At 37.1% G+C, this 24,287-nt stretch overlaps 1 protein-coding gene across 1 annotated transcript in view; it reads right to left on the bottom strand.

Moving 5' to 3' along the window:
- Nucleotides 1-209: 209 nt before the first annotated feature.
- LOC149225627 (protein ACCUMULATION AND REPLICATION OF CHLOROPLASTS 3, chloroplastic-like) overlaps nt 210-24,287 on the bottom strand; it is a 142,267-nt gene continuing 118,189 nt past the window's right edge. The window contains exons 4-6 of the mRNA XM_089379973.1: nt 21,619-21,753; nt 331-379; nt 210-223 (exon numbers count right to left, since the gene is read on the bottom strand). Coding sequence (XP_089236099.1) covers nt 210-223; nt 331-379; nt 21,619-21,753 — 198 coding nt within the window. The remainder of the gene's footprint in view (nt 224-330; nt 380-21,618; nt 21,754-24,287) is intronic.

Genomic DNA, 24,287 nt, shown 5'->3' with positions numbered 1-24,287 from the left:
TTGCCCTTTCTTTGGTCAAGAGTGTACATTAATATGATTTCAATTCATTTCTTCATCAACATAAGAGCAGCCACAAGTCATTATAAACTACTCAGACAGCATAAAGCAACTTCATAACTGCAATTAAAATACATTTCACTAAATTCTTTGTCATATGTTTTATATCTCAAACAAATACACATATCAAACAGACAATTTAATGATGATATTTAACAAAAAAATCCTGAAAATAACATATACAAACACTCAAACAAATATACATATCAAACAGACAATTTAATGATGATATTTAACAAAAAAATCCTGAAAATAACATATACAAACACATACCAATGCTCAAGTTTGAAAATTTTGTGAGTTTGACAATCAGTTCTTCCACCTACATGGACAAAGAGGTAAACAACATCTAATCATTAAAATGATTTTAAATTTTAATCAAATAATTCACACAATTTATATCAAAATACCCACCACCATCAACCTTTACTAGATAATTTTACACCTAGTATGAATGGTTTAAACAGCTTCAAACTGCATAACATTACTAAAAGGGGAATACATTATCCCCAAAATACAATTATGCTAGCAGTCCAAACATTCAATATATTACAAGCATCAATCCACAACCACACACTATAGGCAACACTGTCTACCGTTGGCGTTACTTGAACAATCATGTCAAAAGCCATATCAAAAGGTGATTCTTAACCTACATATTGAAAGGTTACATCGCAAAGCAGATTGGATTGCATCAAATCAAATCTCAAAGGTCACTTTTGAATTGTTCTTCAGACATTTCTGTTTGTGAAAACAGCAAAGGGAAATCTAGCAGAGTTGAAGAAGAGAAGTTAAACATGAATGTTTCAAAGGATTGCCTATGAGTAGCCAATGTAAACAATTCTATACAAACATTTGAAATCTTTATAATTGTCAGCAGAATACAATGGAACCATGGCAGTGTAAAGAAATGATTATGCTCTACATACAACCACCAAAGTCTCGATTACTTCATAAAAGCTGCATATGTGTAGAAAATGTAATCAATATGATGTAAGATGTATTAATGCATATGGCAAAGAATATCAAATCATTTCCATGACAAACACCTTAAGAGGTATGCCATTGAATTGGGCTGTTTGATGTGAGGGTAGCATGTAACCGAGTGATATGCGTTAGAGTTTGGGAGGTGAGGGACAGGAAGGTTGATGTTGGGGTAATAACTGATCAAGGGATTTGTGATTCTATTTCATGATGCACCTTGAAGGATAACGTACTTGGATTACACAAATTAAGTTATGGTGTAGAGTGTGAAAAAAGATAAAGCAAATAAATGAATAAAATGTGTGGGAAGCACCTTCAAATGTAGAATTGTTTGTATCACTATGTAAATGTTGTAATTTCCTATCTGAAAGAGAATGAGAGAGAAAAGATGCTATGTTGCTATGCTTCATATCATACATAACTACATAGGAATGCATTTCAGTTACAAGAATATTTGTCCAATTGTTGAAGACAGTTCAGCGCTGTATATATGCATGACTATTCATCTTCTTGGCAAGCTACATGTTGTTCATGGTGTGCATGTATTAGGATTCAATAATAGTGTCGCTACAGGTACATGTGAACGATGTCAAGTTGCATGTGTCCACTCCTAAGTGCACATGTAAGTTGTTGAATATGTGTTTGAGTTGTTGAGAGACAGTGTGCTTGGGGCCACTATGTTGATTTTAGGTATGTTCTATGCTAGAGCAATTTATTTAATTTCTTTTCCATATTAGTAATCACATCAGCATACAGTAAACTGCAGATAGAACATAAATATAAATCATAGAAGACCAACCAAGACAAGAGGACACAAGATGTGGTGCTAGCCAAGGACAAACCCCACAATGTGGGGAAACCCTTGATCAATTCTTCTTTTATGTTCTTCAAAGTTCAGCAGAGAAAGAGAGAGAGAGAGATAGTACATTTACAATAGAAGTCAACACTTTGACTTATCTAGATAAGAGCATAGATCATCTCTAAGAAGATGATACATGAGATCAGTTGAAGACATGCTACTTCAACTGATTCTCCAAGGTGACTCCTTCACCTATCGTTGTGTTGCATTTCGTCATCATGCTGCACCTCACCGCGCTGCACCATGCTACACCCATCATCACTATACTACATTATGTGCCATTGCTGCACCATGTTGCCTTCCTGGCAGTTCCGGCTGTTCCCTGCAGTTCCGACTGTTCTCGGCAGTTCCGATAGTTCCAGCAATTCTGGCTTTTCCTACTTTTCCGGCAATTCCGGCTTTTCCGACAGTTCCGACTTTTTCCGCAGTTTCGGCTTTTCCGGCATTTCCAGCAGTTCCGGCTTTTTCGGTAATTTTGGCTTTTCCGGCAGTTCCGGCTTTTGCGACAGTTCCAGCTTTTGCGGCTTTTGCGACAATTCCGGCTTTTCCGGCCTTTGTGACAGTTCCGGCTTTTCCGACAGTTCTAGCTCTTCTGGCAATTCCGGCTTTTCCGACAGTTCCAGCTTTTTCGACTTTTCCGACAGTTCCAGCTTTTCTGGCCTTTCCGGCTTTTCCGGCTTTTCTGGCTTTTCCAACTTTTACGGCTTTTTCGACAATTCTGGCTTTTCTGGCTTTTCCGACAGTTCCGGCTTTTCCGGCTTTTTAGGTAGTTCTGACTTTTCCGACTTTTCCGGCTTTTCCGGCTTTCTGGATCAAGGCAACGTTATCCCTTAAGATCTCTCCTCCTACTAAAACCCAGAGACAAGTAGAGAGAGGAAGAGATCCCAAGTGTGTGTTGAAATGACTTGAAGTCCTCTATATTTATACTAAAACGTAGATGATGAATAGGCATGTCTATTGGGCTTTTGAGCCTACTCAAGTCGTTGGTTGGCTTGATAATAATTCCATAATCAAAATAAATTCATAACTCCATGAGTACTTATCGGAATCGGATGATCTTTAGATCAATCCTAAAACCGAAACTACCGGAAAAGCCGAAACTGTCGAAAAAGCCGGAACTAACTATCGGAAAAGTCGGAAATGCCAGAACTATCAGAACTGCAGAGAACAGTCGGAACTATTGGAACTGCAGGGAACAGTTGGCACTGCCTAGAAGGCAACATGGTGCAGCAATGGCACATAATGTAGTACAGTGATGATGGGTGTAGCATCGTGCAGCATGATGACGAAATGCAACACAACGATAGGTGAAGGAGTCACCTTGGAGAATCAGTTGAAGCAGCATGTCTTTAACTAATCTCATGTATCTTCTTAGAGATGATCTATGCTCTTATCTAGATAAGTCAAAGTGTTGACTTCTTTTGTAAATGTACTATCTCTCTCTCTCTCTTTCTCTGTTGAACTTTGAAGAACATAAAAGAAGAATTGATCAAGAGTTTCCCCACATTGTGGGTTTGTCCTTGGCTAGCGCCACATCTTATGTCCTCTTGTCTTGGCTTGTCTTCTACGATTTATATTTATGTTCTATCTGCAGTCTATTTTAATGCTGATGTGATTGCTAATCTGGAAAAGGTAATGAGCTAACTGTGAAAATTGAAATAAATTGCTCTAGCATAGAACATACCTAAAATTAACATTTTACCTGTAGGCAGGTTTTACTGGTACTGAGGTCAAGGAGGGTGGTATTGCTACCTCCTTGTCCTAATGCATCCTAGTTTATTCTAATGCAAAATAATGTTTACATAGATCCTCCTACTTCATAGTATCACTTTGTAAAACTATCTAGCATTTCTAACCCTATTATGCCCATGGAAGGGTTATTAACTTTAGATATCTTCATTAATGATATGATTAATTCTATGTGTAGCCTAACAAATATATATAGACTGAGAAATATTTATGAATAAGATATAAAAGGATATAGATATATACTTAAGACGAAAATGTATATGATATTAAGGCATCTCTTTTTTTTTATCAAAATATTTATAGTAACCACATTTTTAATTATTTTCATCTTATCTTATCTTACAAAATATTCATATTTAAATTTTCAAATTTCAAACATTCCTAATGGTAAAATATCTTTTATATATATATATAACCATTAATTATTCATGGAACTCATTAATTATTGATGGAACACATTAATTATTGATAATGCATACACTTCATGTTATGAATTCTATATTACTTGAGACTTATAAATATGAACCCTATACTAAATACCATATCGAAACAAATTCCTTCCCCCATATATATATATATATATATAACCATAATTATTCATGGAACACATTAATTATTGGTAACGTATACGCTTCATGATATGAATTCTATATTACTTAAACTTATAAATATGAACCCTATACTAAATACCATATTGAAACAAATACCTTCCTTCATCGTTTATGTTCCTTTACCACCTAAAATTCTTTGAGACAAGAAGATTTTGTACTCACTATTCGAAGCTAATACTTTTTCTTTTAGAAACTATATCGTCATACGATATTCCTTATAATATTGACAAGGATTTAAATGATCTTTTGAAATTATATAATAAATAAAAAAAATTGATCAGGATTTTATTAATGCATTACAGTTCCCACTTGGTTTAAATTCTCCTTACACGTTTTACAATTAAGTTCCTAGACCGCTTCGTGGATGTCTGGAAAGGCTAAGTCTTTACCGAAAGCTTTCTGCACATTCTAGAAAGATAGAATTTAGTGAGGTTTAACCAGGAGCATCACATTTTGGCTACATGCATTAATATTCCAGAACGTCTCGATGTCGGTCGATAATGAAGGAAAGAGCTAACCAGCCATATATTGGGTATTTAATGTCGAAATAGGAGCACGCAAGTTAACGCGATAACATGGGAGCGGACAATTTTGGCATTAAATAATATTTGCCCGCTCCCGTGTTATCGGGCTAACTTGCGTGCTCCTATTTCAGCATTAAATACCCAATATATGGTTGGTTAGCTCTTTCCGATAATGAATAGGTGATCGGATTCACTGGCTAGGTTATCCCCATTTCGTATAGTATGTTACACATCTATGTCGGGAATCTAACTTCAGAATTTTCTTTATGATCCTCAACATAATGGTTATTATCATATTGACTGTGCTCGATAATTTTACTTACCACTTGTGAAAAGTCATTCATTTTATACTGAAAAAGCTTCTTTCCATTCTGGGCTAGCTACAATATATGCAACTGTTATATATTGCTTTATGCCTCTCATATGAATTGGGAATTATGTATCTTATCGCATCCCACCAAGTTCTATGTTATATATTACTTTTAAATTCATGCATACGGATTGAAACATCGCCATACACTTGTGTCGAGCTTCATCTAACTGTTAAGCGACGACATTAGGTTTAGGCTAACAAACTTTGGTGAATAGGCTCTAACTCAAGGAAAGATTATGAGAATTTCTCAGGGAAACGAGCAAACCTAAATATTCGACGGAAACGGTGCATGATTTATGTAGCTTGGAAAGATAGACCCAAATTGAAGCATATATTTGCGGTGATGAAATATGGTACAAGAAGGGTTTCAAGTTCCCTCTATTAAAACAGTTCAATGTTAATGTTGAGGCTGTAGCATTTGAGTTCATAGCTACAGTTCGTAATTTTATTTTGGTTGATTTCAGAGAGAAAAAAAATAACTAGCTTTCAAAGTGTACCCTAAGTATCAGTTACCTGGACAGATTTAACATATAGGCTCCCTACCTCCAAACGTTAGGGAAAAAGGTACCTAGCGGTGAAGATTTTCGTCCATCAGAGATTTCAAGTGTTTCAGCCGACAGAGGTCAAGCGATCCTATTTTCCTTCAGAAATGGATTTAAAAGTAGGCAAGGGGTTTATCTCTCTATTTTCCAAAATAGAGGGCGAATCGAGGAAATCACTGTTAATGAGAACAATTAGCCACATCATGAGCACATTCCCGACAGCCGGTGGAGTAACACCATCGGTTCTTTAACAATTTTTCAAAGAGTTTGCCATACAAACTCATACTGTCCAACAAAACATGTGGACTTTTCAAACACACAATTAATATGCGCTGTAACTACAGCGCATGGTCTGGAATTTGTTTCTACGAAAATGTTTTCTTCCTAAAACTGAACAGAATCAGAAACCTTAAGTTTGTGGTTACAGGCGTAGGCCTTGTAATGTCCCGCGGAGTTTAAAACTAGCTCTGATACCAAAACGTAAGGCACTAATTTCGGAAATATAATTTTTAATTTCGGAAATTTAAAAAAAAATTATAGATTGAAGATTTATTATACATACTGTAACATTTTAAACACAATTTATCAATTTAATATACAGTACATCACTGGTTTTAACTGTTAAGTTCATTGCTGTTAAAGTCAGTGCTGGGTTGTCATTGCGCCAATTTTTCTCTTGTTACCAAATAACCGAAACCTCTCAGCCAAACTGGACACAATGTTTGGTACCAGCTTCAAAATACTTCACAATCAAAATCAAAATACCCTGGGCAATGCCTAAAAGTTTCAAGAACAATTGCTCAAATCTCCAATTCTCAATTCCAATCTCTCAGCTCAGCAATTCAATCTTCAATTCTGAATTTCCCTCTCCGTTCTCCTCCCCTTTATCTCTCTGTGTACATGGATAAATAAGTTTTCTTCTCCCCTTTATCTCTCTGTGTACATAGATAAATAAGTTTTCTTAGGCGGTGGCTGTCTCCTCCACCCCCCTCCCCATGTTTTTATTTGCTTAGTCATGTATTTATGTGTAACCTCCAAGTGTTTATTCATATAAGTGAATATATGTTTATAAGGTAGCTGTTATGTTCAAGACATAACAATTATATTATTTAAATACAATGAATAGTTATAAATAGGTATATTATCAAATGTTTGTTACATTAAATAATTATTTTTAACTTTTAACATTTTAATTATAATATTTAAATTAAAATGAATATTTATACATATTTACATTAACAAGATTGGAAGTGTAAATTTTATTTAATAACTTTATAATTACAAAAATCTTTTAATATATATATTTTGAGAGTGTCAAATTTTAGGCAATATTTCCCCCCTTAATGATTTTAGGTACTTAATCCCTTTATCCTTCGTTTAAACATCTTTCATAATTATTTAATAAGTATACTAGCATAAGACATGCGATGTATGCATATGTAGCTATCATATGCATATATTGTATGTTTACTAATACCTTTTTGCTTATAAATCCAAAATGGGTCATTACACATCTACATCATTGATTTGATCGAATCTGACAACCTCAACAAACAGAGTACCCAAGTTAAAAGATTCTTCAAATTTAACATCTAAGGATGGATAGATTGGATCAATATCATGAGTAACCTAACCAAAAGCATTTTTTGTTGAAGAAAATGTAACTAGGTTCGGTCTTCATAAATGTAATTTTGATATTTGTACTTATTCAAAAAAAGAGAAATTATTTTGATATTATTTGTCAATGAGTTTCTTGCTCATTGAAAATAGCTCAAGCACATTTTGAAGTGCTTCTAGAGAGTCAAATTCAAAATATAATTATGATGAGACCCTTTGAGAGCATGTTACATCATGTATGTCAACATACAAGGTCATGGGAACACCTCCAAGCATGATCAAATCCTCTCCTAGCACCAACGAAGTCTACAAGCAGCAAAATAATGAATAAAAATGAATTATAGAGCAAATTGTCAAGTCGGCCTTATGGACAGTCAAGTCGGCCTAAAAGAGGAGGGACAGACCTCTATTTATAGAGGTTGTCCACTCCTCATTTGAAACACTTCTCTATGAAATCCACAAGCAAGAAAGAGGATGAGGAAGGACGAAGATAAGCCAAGGAAAAGGGTTAAAAAGGCAGCGTGATAAAGAGATAGAACAACGAGGATAAGAAGACGATTTTTCTAGGGTTTCTGTAGCCACACGTGCGAGGTTCAGGAAGGCCTACCTGTGGCCATAGCAGCAGGAAAATAAGGATAATTATATATCATTGTTTTGGGTGCAAAATAGGCCTACAAGGTCTCTCTCTCCAGCGAAGAAGGAAGGAAAGATCAATGAGGTTAAAAGGATTGTTTTAGGGTTTTGTCCTCAAGTACAGCAAGAATAACCTTTACGGATTTGATAGCAGATGAAGGTAACACATGGAGAGACATCATTCGAAGGTATAACTAGGTCTACAAAGTCTCTAACGAAAGCGAAGAAGGTTCTCCCTATAGCAAAGTAGAGAAGCCCTAATGTTCTAGGGTTTCTCCCAAGAAGATGAGAAGTCTGACTTGCACAAGTAGTAGAAGAAGGACGAAGTACTAAGGAGTAAAGTGTCGAAAGCAATGTTGCACGAAGCGGGGACGCGGAAGCATCATTTCCCAAAAATCTAGGAAGCGAAGCATCTCGAAAGCATCTACTATATATATAAAAAAAATTATTTTTTTTGCATTTATATTAAAAAATCCAAAATACCAAATTAGTTGTAGAAGATATGGAAGCATGCATATTTTTACATAAATCAAGATAGATATGGCATCCATTATACATTAATGATTAATTATTCGAGCGTCAACCATTTAGATGCATCAACCATCTAGAATCTAGATTCTTCTCCTCTTGTCTAGCCTTTGCCTCTACCTCGATTGTCTAGGGATATTAGTCAACATTGCCCAATTTTGATCAAATTACCTAATCCAAGACTTAAAATATGGTAAAAAAAGCTTAACACGCTTGGATTTTGACTTGATTGAAAGGTAATTTTTTGCTAAGAGCATGACAAAGGAGTTCAACAATTAACACCACCAACACTAGGGTACATATAGGGCTTGGTGTTCTTGATTAAATGCTAATCACATACCTTCATACATGATATAATCTAATGAAATGCCAAAATCCCATTGATCCTAAATTCTTGAAAATTGTTAAGTCTGCTGAATTTTGAATAGGATATAAAATTCTATTTTCTCCATATGAAGTCCAATGAGGTTGGAACCACTCTCAAACATCTTGAGTCATTTCATGGTAATATTAAAAATTTAAGTAAAAAGATGAAAATGAAAAATAAAGGAGAATGTCACTTTTACTTTAAGAATTTAACATTACCATGAGGGAGCATCTAGGAAGCATCTAAGGAGCATCAAGGGAGCACCTTGGGAGCGTCTGAGAAGCCCCAACCCAACTTAAGTCAAAGAAAAAATAAAATAAAATATTTAGAACCCTATGAAACCCTATGGAACCGCATGTCTCCCTTCGGATCTGCTTGGGATCCATGCCCAATCCATCGTGGATCCATCGTTGGATCCACAGTTTGGAAATCCGGAACCGCAAATCAGGCTGGCATGGTTCTGAATTTCCAGGAACCGTCTTCGCAGGCCTGATCCGCGGTTCCGAAATTCCAAACCGCAGATCCGACGGCGGATCCCCCACGGATCTATACGGGTCGCGTATCCCAGTTTGGATCCTTGAGGGGGGGGGGAACGTTTCATGCAACATTGGTCGAAAGGAAGAGGTCCATGTGCCGGAAGTTATAGTGCAGAAGAGGAAGGATTTGACTCATGCTTGGAGGATATCCTAGTCAAAGGTCTAGGGTTTGCCAGTTCTTCACATAAGAAGCTTCAATAAGAGAAAACTTACAAATGGTTTTCCTCTCGAGAGTGGAGAGGTTTTGTCCCTAGCAGAGAACCAAAACTTTGTGTTCTTGTTATTTTGTTTTGGTAGCAATTTGATGAAGTACAGACATATGCACTAATAAGAAGAAGAAGAAGCATAAGCTAACAAGAAAAATAAAAAGACTCCACAAATTGTTATCAAGTAACAAAGAATCATCATAACACTACTTTTCCCTAGATGCTTCAACATTTTCTTCATGCAAGACTGGAAATGATAAGGGATGGAATGGATACTTGATGAGTTGCTTGTTTTCCTTTTCATCATGGATAACCTCACTACTTTGTGTCAATTCAAAATCCAACTCATTAGATGATGAACTTGAAGAGCATGGAGTATCATCTTCACAAGTTAATGCATTACAAACAGTAGAGCACAAGGGATAGTGAGTTGAAGAGGAAGTTTCCATAAGAACATCTTCTTTAACCGAATTAAATTCGAGATCTAAATCTTTCAAATCAAAATCTTCTTGAGAAACTGAAAGATTAGTGGATGGACTTGGGCATTCCTCATTGTATACATCAATAGAGTCATCATCATCAAAATGATGGTTGCCAAATACTTTAGATTGATTAGGAAAATCGATTTCATTTGATTGAGAACTGAGATTATTAGAGTCTAAACCAGCCAAGAATGGAGGAACACCATTTTGACAAAGAGGACTTTGAAAAGAAAAAAAGAGATCGAAAAAATATTAACTTTTCTGCTCCTCTATCTTCGAAATGTGACTACCTTGCACCTGTTCACTGCTTTGATTGATAAACTAAAAATCAGAAGAGCTTGAAAGAAACTAATCAAGTAGATCGAGGGGCAAGGGCTCATGGGAAAGAGATGATAGAGGATCATAGGTATTCAAATCAGATTCAAGACTACAGTTATGAGTGTTAACATCATCTTGAGAGGTCACAGGATTAGCCTTCACGTTAGGTTCCATGAACCATTTCAAATTACCCGCAGTCAAATCAAGATCAAGGGAAGGGGATGAAGGTTGAGAAGATGGATCAGGAATTTGATTTTCATATTTCCCAACTTGATCATTAATATGTAGAGGCACCCCGATTAGTACTAGAAAAGGAGGAGGACAAGGAACAAAAGGAATAGTAGGTTCCTCCTCTAAAATTAGAGGTGTCTCATGATTTACAAAAGTTGAGAGAACAAGATCATCTAGGGGTTTAGATTCACTGTGTAAAGAGATTTGAACCAAACTTTCAAACTTCCTTTTAAGGAAATCCCAATCTATATCTTCTCCAGGAAACTCATAACATAAGTGAAGGAATCGATTAGAAAAATCCTCAATTGATTCATTAGGGTACATTCTTAGTTGATTAATCCTTTTAAGAACATCTTGGTAATCATACCTATCAAAAGCTTAATGAAGCTCCTTAAGGAATTGATCAAATGAATGGATGGAAGTAGATGGTAGGGTATGACACCATCGGTTAACTCGACCTTCAAGGGTGAGGAAGAAAAGCACATAAACAATATCTTCATCTTTGATTTCATGAGATTCACAAAACTTGAAAAATGTAGGGTTGTGGATATATCACACTCAGCATCAAACTTCAATTGAGACAAGTCCTATATTTGTTCCGCAGAGATGAAAAGTTTACTAAGGGATAGGTAAACTTCATTTTTGTGTCCAGCAGGCATAGTCGCACCCATAAGCCTTCTCTGCGAGCGGTTGGAAGACTACAGTCAAACCCTTGACCTTACTTCAGTGCGGCTGAGAGGCTACAGTGGCACCTATAACCCTGCATCCGTGCAACTGAGGTTGAGTAAGGGAAAACTCTCTCTTCTCAGATCAGACCTTTGTTGCAGATCAATAATTTCAGATATTTGTCTGTTTATGCCCATAAGTCATACTTCAACAGTAAAGAATATACATATAATGTCAATGGTAATAGGAGTAAAGATCTTATGTAGAGTTGTCCCTCTGAATGGGAATCTACTTCAGTCATCTTCAATCAAGTCATTAACCTGTCTATAACACTGTCATGCATCAGCAGATATGTTAGATCATAAAATCATACTATATCACATACTCATCATGGTCATATATGTTAGCATCAGTTACTTCACCATGACATCATGACATCAATTTTTCATCAAGGGTTAGTAGCTAATAGGAGCATACTTGAAGAAACATGATCACAACATTACTTCTTCGTAACTCAATCCATCAAGTCAGTGCATTCAATTTTACCATATGCCATAATTACTAAGCACATCAAAGCATAACCATGGTCAACAAAAGATCTTAAATATCGATCTCTTTGTTACACTTCGATCATCATGGCTACCATGCTCAATATCAATAGTATCAAGTTACCATCTATTAGAATCAAGGTTCTAGCGTTCTTCATGGGATCAAGATATCAAAAATGATAGATGTTAGCCAAACTTAAAATATACCAATATATTAGAAATCAATATGTCCAAGTAGCTTCAACATCAATTGCACCATTTCATCATAAGAATCAAGAATCCAAACCACTTTCATATGCATGCATGAGCCATTTGAGAAGGAGACATTCTCATCATACATTAGGGCTTACCTTGCCATCCAATATTACAACTGAAACAATATACAATGCATACCTTGTAGTGTTCAAATACCTGTGCATCTTTTCACTTGATATTGGCAGCTTGTAGCACTTTGTCATCTTTTCATCAGGTGCCTCTTTACCTTTTCCAGCTCTAGCTTTCCTTTCCTATGTCTTAAATGATCCTCAAGGAGGATCCTCTTATTACATCTCATCAAGGAGGTTAGAAACATCAAAATACTCAAATATACATGCAGGAAGTATAAGTAATGATCAAAACAATAATCAAATCAATAAGTCTAAACAAAATTAAGGATATAGAGAAGCATCATAAATCAGAAAGAATTTATCTTTAATGAGAGATGATCCTCTACCTCTTGAACCAACCTTCAAGAGCCATAATTATCTATTCTCCATATGACAACGTTGCCTTCACTATTTCAATCAACTTTATCAACAACCAGGCCTACTAGAGACTATCCCATCTAGGGCTTCATCAAATTTGTCACAAGTGCTTGAGCATCTTCACATTGATCATGCTAGGTTTCATATCTCATATCTTTTCCATAAACCAGGGTTTCTCTCAAACCCTAACCTCATAATATCCATCAAACCCTAATACACAAATTGCCTAAGGTTTTCTTCAAACCCTAGAATTCTTTTAGGTCTCTTCCATCTTCTCTTGCTTCCATCAACGGTGTCTCCATGGAGGTGATCTCCATGACTTTTCTTCAGCCCTACTCTGATACCATGTTAATTTTTCTTAGGGCTATATTGTTTTTTGCTTTGATAATTGCATTTATTCATTAACACATTAAGTTCACCCCATAACATCATAACAATATTCATATTTACATCATTATTCAGCAACATATACAACTATGTAGAAAGAACAATATCATCATCATCAATGCAGCGAAACATAAAGAATCAATAGAAGAAAAGCATTCACACATAGAGAAACAAGGATTGGTCGAAGACCAAGGCAAAACCCACTATGGGGAAAACCCTTTCAAATTATTCTTCTTATTAGATCGTCGTCAAATAATTCAGCAAAAGAGAGTACAATGATACATATCTTCATCTATGCAACTAACAAGCAAAACAACTACAACATCCATGAAATGAACCCAACAATGTATATACTCAAAACCCCGATTTTGAAGTTTGTTATGAACTGCCATTGTTTGCGGTCAATTACCGAACACTGCAGTCACAGAGCGAAATCTTAAGAAACTGATATTTCATCTTTTAGGTCCTGGTCGCACAGAGCAGGTGTCATGCAAGCAGCTATAGCTTCCCAGTCGCTCCCTTAAGCTTGGCATGCAAGCGACTCGTGTCAAATCTGGACTGCGGAAACCCTAACTCCCAATCGCATGGATAGAGACGGATGAGCTTCTATGAGAGCGACTGCGGTCGAATCCTTCCTGTGTTGTGTTGTGACTGAGGCCCAAAACCTTAAATCAGAGATGCGAACTTCAGACCCTGCAATTTCACCTCAGAGAAAACTTGTTCCTCCAACGACGAGCCTCAGACCTGTGCGAGCAAAAAACCAAGATAAAAGAGTGTCTCATGATTGTGTCCAAATGAGGTAGAGGCCACTCGTATTTATAGCCTTCCAAGGGTGTCCACTTTGCTTTAGGGCCGACCTTAACAAATGTGCACATGAGGGATTTTCTTCATAAGTACACTTTCTCTTATCCGATTTGAGTGATATTTAGGTCGATTTTGGTCCTCTCGAAAAGAGGAATTCAATCCAATCATTATCTTCATCAAGTGAGATGTCAAAGTGTAATTTAACCGCAGTTGCATATTTTTAACACGGTTAACTCGACCTTCAAGGGTGAAGAATAAAAGCGCACAAGCAATATCTTCATCTTCGATTTCATGAGATTCACAAAACTTGAAAAACTAAAAGAAATGCAGGGTTGTGGATATATCACACTCACCATCAAAATTCAATTGAGACAAGTCATAAATTTGTTCCGTCGAGATGAAAAGTTTACCAAGCGATAGTTTAGAAAAACACTCTGGGATTATGATTTGGAGATGAGCCATTTAAGATAAGATATTCAAAACCGACTCAACGGGCATGGCTTGTCATCTGACCCTCCTTCCAGCGCCAAAATGTTGATGGTGTTGGATAATGCCCACATAAAAGGGGTCTCCACAATGTGAAGTCCCAATTAGACCACACACAGTTTGGAGTAGGAGCCCCATCCAGAGTATTGGCCCGACCACCATAACTATAAAGTTCCCCTTGGTTTCAATGGATAACATAAGAGATTATACACATAACCTTTGAATAAGAAAGTGAGTTGACATTATGAAGCACCAATTGCAATGTGTAAAAGGAGACCTTCACGAGGGGAGACAAAAGTGAGTCTCTAGGAGGAAAGTAATAGTACTATCCTAAGAGAGGCACACAAGAGCAAAGAAAGATTTGTTGATTAACCTGCAAATTAGTTCACAAGATAACAACGATTCATGAAAGCAAATACAACACACATTCAACAAGATAAGCACCAAAGCCATCGAAATAGTTCAATTTCTTTAGTACATAAGAACACCAACATATACCGCAAAAATTTATAGAATAGACATATAACATTCACAATACATGCATGAAAGTGTGGTAGCTCAATGAGCTTCAATTATTAGGTGAAAGTTCCAAGTACACAGTTACAATGGTGAGCCACTAGCTCCAACAGTGAAACATTAACCCACTTCTTGCTTCTCAAAAAGAATGATCTTCTCTCCTATGCCAAGTTGAAGAAGCCAAGGCTAGCTCTCCGAAGTCTAAGCTTCCAAAATCCTTTTGCTTGAGTTATGAGGGTGTATTTATAATAAGAGGAATGACCTTTCATATTCTCATGGCTCTTGAGCTTCCCTCGTGACTCTTAGACTTCTAGTATGACCTTTGAACTTCTATACAACCTTTGGACTTCTAAATGACTTTTGAACTTCTACATAACTCATTTGTCCTCATGTGACTTTACATATTCCACATATGACTCTTCATATTCTACATGTGACTCTTGGACTTCCACACATTTACATTTTGTCATTTTCTCAAAAACACATCATTACATTTGACATGACGATGTGGCAAGACACATGGACACATGACATTGTGATAAGACTTGTACAAGTCACAACTTGACAATGATGACATGAAACTTCATGATGATGTGGCAATGACAAGTTGCTCTCCTTGCTGCTATGTCTCGTACTTTTGATGGTGGATTTGATCGGTACTTCATCTTCATGAAAAATTTAACTTATTCTTCGTATTAACCTTCCAAAGGGTCTTGGATCAGTGTTGGAACCTTTAGAGCTATCATGTAATGTATGTATTTTGTCATGGTCCAGGATCTGCTTCATGTCTTCATGATGTTTCTTCTTGTACTTCTTCTTTGCAAGTGCGTCTTTGCTTCTTCTCCTTGACATCCTCCTTGAGCATCACCTTGTCATGTTGAGAAGGTCCACCTGCCAATGAAAATCACTCATGACAAGGCAAAATCAAACTTGAAATCATTTATCCTAGCTCTACCTTGCTCATGGAAGAAACTGCTTGTGAAAGCCTATGAAAGGACTTGAGAAGGAAGGGCTTGATGAGGAGAGCGCAGTTGAGCTTTACAGTGGCTGAGTAAGTGACCACTGTTCACTAAGACTGTGCCATGCGCAATGAGGAGGAGCTCTTCAAGGCCCAACATAATGGGTAAGTGCACAGGGCAGCGTGAGGAGCTTGTTGAATAAAACTACGCCATGCGCTGGGCTCAAAGGAGTATGAGACAGTGAAAGCGCAGTTGTACCGAACAGTGAGAAAGGGATGACCCCACTGTTTACTAAAAGTGCACCATGCGCTCAAGGGAGGAGAGAGAGGTTGGTTCGGTGCAAGGCGCAATCACAAGAGAAAAGGAGGAACCATTGTTGCTTGACAATGCGCTATGCGCCAGAAAGGCTCAGTGAGGGCACACGGCACAGAGAAAGTGGACAATGATGCTTGATTGTTGCTTGAGAGTGCACCATGCGCTTTTAAAGACACAAAGGACCCTTGTTTTTCCGAAGTGCGCTTTTGAAAGGAGAGAAAGTCAGTGTTCTTCGGAAGTTCGCCCAAAGGATCCTTGTTGTTCCAAAGTACGTTCAAAGGGTCCTTGTTCTAAAGTGCGCTCAAAGGGTCCTTGTTGTTCCAAAGTGCGCTTTTGAACATAGAGAAGGTCCTTGTTCTTCCAAAGTGCGTTTTTGAAGGGAGAGAAGGTCCTTGTTCTTCCAAAGTGCACTTTTGCAGGGAGAGAATTTCTTTCGGTGCAGTTCTCTTCAATAGTGGTTGACTATTCACTAAAGATGCGCTCTACTCCTAGGAGGTCTCACTAGAAGAGGAGATTGCACAGTTGGCTAAGGGAAGTAAGAAAGATCCAGTCACTTTGCCCAAGGAAAAGCTTCATGCACTATGAGAGTAGAGAGACCTTGTATGATGTAGTTTTCTTTTGAAGAGGGCCACTAGAAGTGCTTCATGTGCTATACAAGGTAGAGTTGCTCAAAACTTAGTGCAGTGAGTCAGTACAAGCAAGAAGGGTTAGGTGACTATGCTTGGAAGACTCTGAATGAGCAGCCATAAGAGATGACCATGAAAAGACTCAATTCACAAGCCTAGGAAGGTGAGATTTCATCAGTAAGTCTCATGAACAGGCACTGCTCATCACCTAGATAAGGATTGAAACTATCATACTTGCACTGGGAAGTAGGACCAAGAAGAGCTCCAAAATGCCTAAGTGTGTGATCAGAAGAGTAAGAAAAGGAAACACATACAAACAAGACTCAAACATGGATCACACACATGGAAGCCATCAATACAAGTGAGGGAAATGCACAGGACTCGTGAACAGCAGTCACACCTTGAAACAACAATGAAGCGACACTTATTTCTAAGTGCGAGAGTTGAGACGACACATTGCGACACCTAGAACACAAGATGCAACCTGAGGATTCGACTGTGACCAGGAAGTGCGTTAAGCTATAGGGATGTGTCTAGTGTGTATTCTTATGGTATGTAGGACATCTAATGCAAAAGAGTGCGCCAAAACTAACTCTGGTGATATGAAAAGGTGCGACACATACAGGAGTAAAAACCACTAAAAGCGACACTTGCAATAGTAAGAAAATGCGAAAACAACACTTGCAAATGCGAACGACATTGAAAACGACACATGCCAAAGCAAAGATAACATGAAAGCGCCACTTGTTAAAGTGAAAGCAAGCAAAAGCGTCAGCAGTGAAAGTGAAAACGACACTTGTGAAAACAAAAGTGCGCAAAAGCGACAATTGGGAAAACTCATCGAAATAGAAGTACAAATGCAACCAAAGTGAGGGAGATTGTCAATGGAAAATGTGCATTGACTGTCGACATGAGTTGAACATTGCACAGGCACTGTCTTGGTGGACTGCACTATGCTTGTTCAAGCTTGCATAAAGGACACGCGCTTATAGATTCATCAAGGACTAAGCATGTGTGAGCAAGTAACTTGACACTTAGAGTTTGAGAAGAAGACTTAAATACATTATACTTCACAAAGCATCAATTGACAATGAAGTGACAATAGACCGATAGATCGTAAGATCCTCATTAGGCTTCAAAATTCAAGTGTATGCAAATTTTTGGACGGTGTTGATCGCAGCGTCAACACAATTGTAGATAAAAACATGAACTAAATGCACAATACAAGACAGCCAAGAACAAAATGAGATAGAGAATTTAGGTTCAATGACCAGGGAAAAACCCACAAGTGGAAAACTTAACCATATTCTTCTTCTATTAGATATCGATTGTTCAACAGAGATACAGAGTACAATGAGAGATCAAGAGAATGAGTAAGTTCACCCAAATATGAACAGGTTATAGCATGAAGATCATTCGTAACAGCAGCAGATGCAGTGCAGACACTAAATCAACCTTCCCTTCAGCTGAATCAACCTTGGCTCACCAAGTTCTGCTCTTACTCTCCAAGTCTCTCTCTCTCACAATCTTCTTCAAGTCTCTCCAACTCTCTCTCTCAAGTTCGAATTCTTCTTTCACAATGCACAAGTAGTAGTAAGGTGAGATGATATGAGACACATATATATAGGAGGTGCAACAAATTCATGTCATAAAGGAGGAGCAATATGCATGCCTTGAGGAAGAGTAACATATGCCATTTAGGGGAGTGTAACTCATGCCATTAAGGAGAGAAACGCATGCCTTAGTAACTTATGTCATTAGGGAGAGGTACGCATGCCTTAGTAAATTATGCCATTAAGAGAGGTATGGATGCCTTAATTAATGAGATTGTAACATATGCATTAAAGAGAGCGTAAGAGGTATCTTTTATGACATGTCTTTAATGAGTGTAAGAGGAATATGCCATGTCTTGAATGAGTGCATAAGAAAGAGTGTAATGTATCAGAGAGAGAGAGTTATGCAGTGCCATGTGAGTCATCAAGGAGAGAGATACAAAGAGATTGAGGTGATGAAGGTAAGGTGACTTGTAATTCCTTGTAATAATAATATCATAGTATCATAAAGGATAATAATAATAATAATATTAATAATATTGATGATTAAGTCGAGATTCAACTATTAGGATTGATTAATGATAAGTTAAGTGGTTTTCCTTCAACTATACTTGATTACCAATTAATGCAAGGTAACTTACTATTTTGGAAAGTCATACTTGAAATGCTAGACATGACTTTCTATTTTCAGAAGGTCACTCCAGAATTGTCAAAAATGAGATTTTATTTAAGGAAATCCATCCCTAAGCTGCCAATTTTCAACATAGTAGTGGTGAATCAGTGATCATGTTGATCAATGATTTGTAGTAGGCCAGTGGGCTAATAGCATGTAGCATAGTTTTTGGACTCCAAAGGTCATTTAGAGCCTCATTGATTATGTATTTTTTTGTTGATATGTATTGCACTCAATGCCATTTCAATATATTCATCCTTACATGGTATATAGATGAGCAAACTTTGCATATTTTGTCTCTAACAATTTGGAATCATGGTTTGAAACCTTAGAAATAACCTTTTTTATTTAAAAAATAATTATTTCATATATTTTTTTAAATATGATTCGTTGAATTTGGTCTGAAACCCAATTAGACAGATCAGCCATTTCAAAACCCAGTTTTTAAAACTATGTGCATTGTGTACGACATCAATAGATGTCCAAAATATCATGAAGGAATACATATCTCATATACGATACATGTCCAAAACGGATCAAAATTGAAAACTGAAAGCATCTATGTATAAAAATATGTTATAAGAGGCCTATAATAGTGAATTTCTAAGTAAAACCTTGAAAATAAATGTTATTTCCTATGATCTATTTGCCTAGCAACGTCAAAGGTTCCCAACAAGTGTTCGTGGATGTCCTATATTGGTTAATTTGTCCGCCTATAATAGTGACTTTCTAAGTAAAACCTTGAAAATAAATGTTATTTCCTATGATCTATTTGCCTAGCAACGTCAAAGGTTCCCAACAAGTGTTCGTGGATGTCCTATATTGGTTAATTTGTCCCCCCTTAGCTTTGTTTATCACTTGCAATCAAACAATAAAGAGAAAAACCACTCAAACAAGTCAAAAAATGAGCAAAATTGCACTTGAAATGGGTTTTCTATACATATAAGGTGCATGGGCGAGTCAAACCGCTCAAGATAAGCAATCATATACCGCAATTGCATTGACATATCTATCACAGTGAGCACTCCTCAAGCTTGGAAATAACAGATCAAAGCAGATCAAGGGGTGACCTTTCGTCTTTCATCGAGGGGTCAAGGTTTATAGGAACCCTGCGTGGGTTTAGTGCCAAGAGAAAAAAATGTGTTGCTAAGACGCAATTTGAATCCTTCTAAGACAAAGACATATTTAACACACTCGTACAACCTACACTGAGATTCCCTAGATGTAGAGGGAAGAAATAGGAGAGACAGTCTATGCTGACAGGCACAAGGAAGGCCCTTAGAGGGTTTTATGAAGCAAAGTGAGAAAAGCCATTTTTGCATGCCAAAAGAGAATGACAGACACACAAAGCAAGAATAATGGAGTTAAACAAACTTGCTTTGATACCACTATTAGAACTCACGTAAATGGAACACAAGGTCAGATAAGACATGTGATTCATATTATTAACAAGATATACATATAAATACACATTTTTCCAACCCTTGGTTTCATATTCCAAGAGGTCTCTTGGACTTCTCATAACTGTTGGTGATCATTTGAGGTTTTTCGCCTTCCTCTCAAATGAATAAGCCAACTTTACATAACCAAGATGATTTTGTTTCCAACAATAACTATTTACCTAATTAATAAATACATCTGTAACATAACCTTATTATATTATTAGTAAAATCATCATTACAATATCTAATGATATAGGGCTTGGTGCCCTTGATTAAATGCCAATCACATACCCCCATACATGATAGAATCCAATGAAATGTTGCAATCTCATCAATCCTTAATCTGGAAAACTTTTAAGACTACTGAATTTTTAAAGGATATGAAATTATATTTTCTCCATATGAAGTCCGATGAGGTTGGCACTACTCTCAAACATCCTAAAACAATTAATGGTAATGTTAAAAATTTAAGTAAAAGGTTACTTTAAGAATTTAACATTACCATTAGGAAACGTCTAGAAGCATCCAAGGAGGGTATACGGAGCACCTGGGAAGCGACCAAGAAGCACCTTGGGAGCACACTCCTTGGCTCTGAGAGCACCATGCTCCCAAATTCGTAGGAAGCATGCCCAATAGGTCCAAAGCACACTCCCAAGGGCGCTCCTTGAGCACTCCTGCTTGGAGCATAGTTCTAGGGCTGGGAGCGAGGGTGAGGTGAATGTTCCTACAACACTGGGCATATCTATGTCATCAAAGTCACCCAAGACTTGCACCTAGCCTCATCCACTACATAAATCTCACAACTATACCCATATAGACCTTCATTGCAAACTTCTTAAGCTGCTATCAGCAACCTTGATTGCATCCCATCTATAGCACATTAAGAAGATCCCACACTTTTGGTCTTTATGCTCACAAGTATTTGTATGAGGCTTATGTCTAGTCTCTCGTAAACATGATCCATAATAGAAACATAGAGTTAGCATTCAACCCAAACTCCATAGCAGTCAAGTTAGAAAGTATGGGCCTATTGAATCAAATATGCATCATCAGCACTATTGTGAATTTTATGTACAAGTCACTGCTCCATAAACACCAATTAATTTTGGATGCTCACAATAAGAGACAAATGGTCCCCACTACAAGCACTCTTGTGGATAAATAGAATAGCTTGCAGAATTAACACCACATATGGTCCTCAAAACATAATGCAAAACAAATGGCAAATTTCCAATGAAAATCAAGAAAGGCTAAATCAAAACAAACACAATAAGAAAGATTACTTCTTTTTGGCGCCTTTGACCTTCAAAGCTGAATGGCTTTGTAATGATGCTTACAGCTAACCCACCACTTGACCATACTTGCTTTAGAAGTTCTACAGCTGCTTTATCACCTGAACCAAATCCTGTCCCAGCCACCTGAAAGAAAGTGCAACATAATGGAAATTACCAACAAAATTTTATGTTTGATAGGTCAAAATCAAGAACTTGACATTCATATTTTTCTATAGTTCCAAGTTTTTATGTTAGCATAATCATCCACACTCTAAAAAGGAACATCTTGCCAGAAGAAAACTAAAATCTAATCAACTGACCTGCAGTCATGATTTCCTGAACAGAAAAGTATATTTTCATCAGTGTGTGTTACCCAAATTTTAGGTAACCTTTGCCAATCTGTGTTACCCAAATTTTTGAGTAACCTAAAGAAGTGACCGGACAATCTACTCTAGCCTAAGCCTAAACTAGACACACACAGGGAAATGCTTGCAAATTTGCAGTAATGAACAAGACAAGATAGACAACTGAAATGAAATCAACCATGGAAAAATTGTTAAAATGAGGTCCAGATATTTGGACACCTAACGTCAGTAGTGATGAATACTTGGATATAGAGCAAACATACAAAGGTGCTTAGGTTATACACCATCTTCCATTAGTAAAACACAAGATGTAAAAATCGGACCCATAATCCATTGCAGGCAGCTTTCCTCAAACACCACAGGAATCCACTGCAAAATGCCTTCCCTAAAAGAACCCTACTTCTTGAAGGAGCCTTGAGCCTTTGTTATTGCAGGCCAATTGTTGTTCCACGCCACCATAGTAGGAGGAAACAACCAATGTTGCAAACCCAATTGTTTCAGAATTGAAGGGACCATTTCTTTTCCGATGAAGATGGTATGTTTCCCAACACTGGCTCTAACTGTTGCTTTAATCTCAACTGCTGCAGATTGTTTCGACAACTGGATAGTGTTTTTTTATAAAAGCCTAAATTAGAGAGATTTGAGACATCTTTTACTAAGCAACTTCCCAGGCTATAATTCTTATGCTAAATTTTCCACTAATAACCATATTAACATGTCAATCCAGGAAAGAGACTTCCAACACAGCTTTCAAGTCACCTTCGCTGAAAGAATCAGTAGTATTGGTTATGGTATTTAGTGTTGCTTAAATCGTTGCAAGGAAAATAACTCTTATCTACTCAAAGATATGCACTTCCATATGCAGGATTTGATGGAGTTTCAAGGTAAAAGGTACACAACCCACCCCTAGGAAATTCCATTCTTCTTGCCAAGATGAATAACATATGCAACGAGCCAAGATTACAAGTGTTTCATAAATTCCCATTAAGTTTTAGGGCACAAGTAAAATCATGACATAGCATTCCATACATTAGACATGAAGCATTATGAAATTCACAAGAAAAGAGCACTTACATGACAAAAAGAGTATATCCATCCATAAACTTGCCAAATAGAAGCTCCAAGAGAGAGAGCGAAATAATTCCACACATCAAAATGCATTTAATTATCCAAATCTTTCCACAAATTGCAGGTCTGAATCTTTATAAAGATGTATCCCAAATCCAAGTGAAAACAATTGATAGAATGCCTCTCTTATATTTCCACAATCCTCGAAGGAGTTCGAATGGCCTAATTTACCCTATTGATACCCCTATAATAAAATAATGTGAAAAATAACCCTATTTTGGTGACAAGCCCACCAAATAGCTCTATAACATGAATGATTAGCCTCTCAAGAGGGTCGAAATGATAGGAAAGTAGCTAGAAGGGCCGTTGGAAGGCAAAATGAGGTCCCTCATGTGCCATAATGAATATGAGGGCTCCAATAACAGCGATGAGGGGGTGGCCCCTTGATCTCCAAGCAAATGACCTGTGGTGCTCCCTGTTGGAAATACTGAGAGGGGGGTGAATCAGTATTTCGTTTCAATTGTTCTTTTTACCAATTAGATTCTTCACAATTATAATCAGAATGAAATAAATAATAACTTTATTAAGAGAGGACTTCAATCCTCTTTTCAAATAATTGAGTACAATAATAGTTGAGGGCATCAACCTATAGCCAAGCACCAACTTGGACTTTTTAATGAGGCGATGACCTCTACGGCTTCGACCCTATTCTTCTCAAGGCTCCAACCTTGTGTTTAGGGGCTCCAACCCCTAGGACACCAATCCTAATTGCTTCTTTTAATAGAGAATGTGTGATGTACTTACTTGAATGTCTTTGACAAAATTCTTCACTATTCCATAAATACTTGAAATTGACTTCACTTACTCTTCACTGTACCTTGTCCTCCACTGGACTTCACTATTGCTACAAACTCAGTTAATAATACCATAACCCAGCTACATTACAAGCTCCAAGCCACTGTACAAATTGGTCATTTCACTTCACTGCACCATAGAGAATCCACCACTGTTATACAGCTCCAACACTTCCACAATCGAGGCTTTAAGGAGATCGAGCTTTTCAAGATGTATCATTGTCTGAGCTTATAAGATTACAGTCAACGGTCCGAGAGAATATAAGTCATGATCTTTTGCAATGTCCGAATTACCATAGTCTGAGGCACTCTTCCAACAGTCTGAGCTATAAGATTACAGTCAACAATCCAAGAGAATACAAGTAAGGATCTTCTGTAATGTCCGAAGTAT

This window comes from Pinus tabuliformis, chromosome J, assembly GCF_031772625.1.
Source record: "Pinus tabuliformis cultivar Carrire ecotype Pingquan chromosome J, CPIR1, whole genome shotgun sequence".
Classification (NCBI taxonomy): domain Eukaryota; kingdom Viridiplantae; phylum Streptophyta; class Pinopsida; order Pinales; family Pinaceae; genus Pinus; species Pinus tabuliformis.
This window is presented reverse-complemented; position numbering and strand designations above follow the sequence as displayed.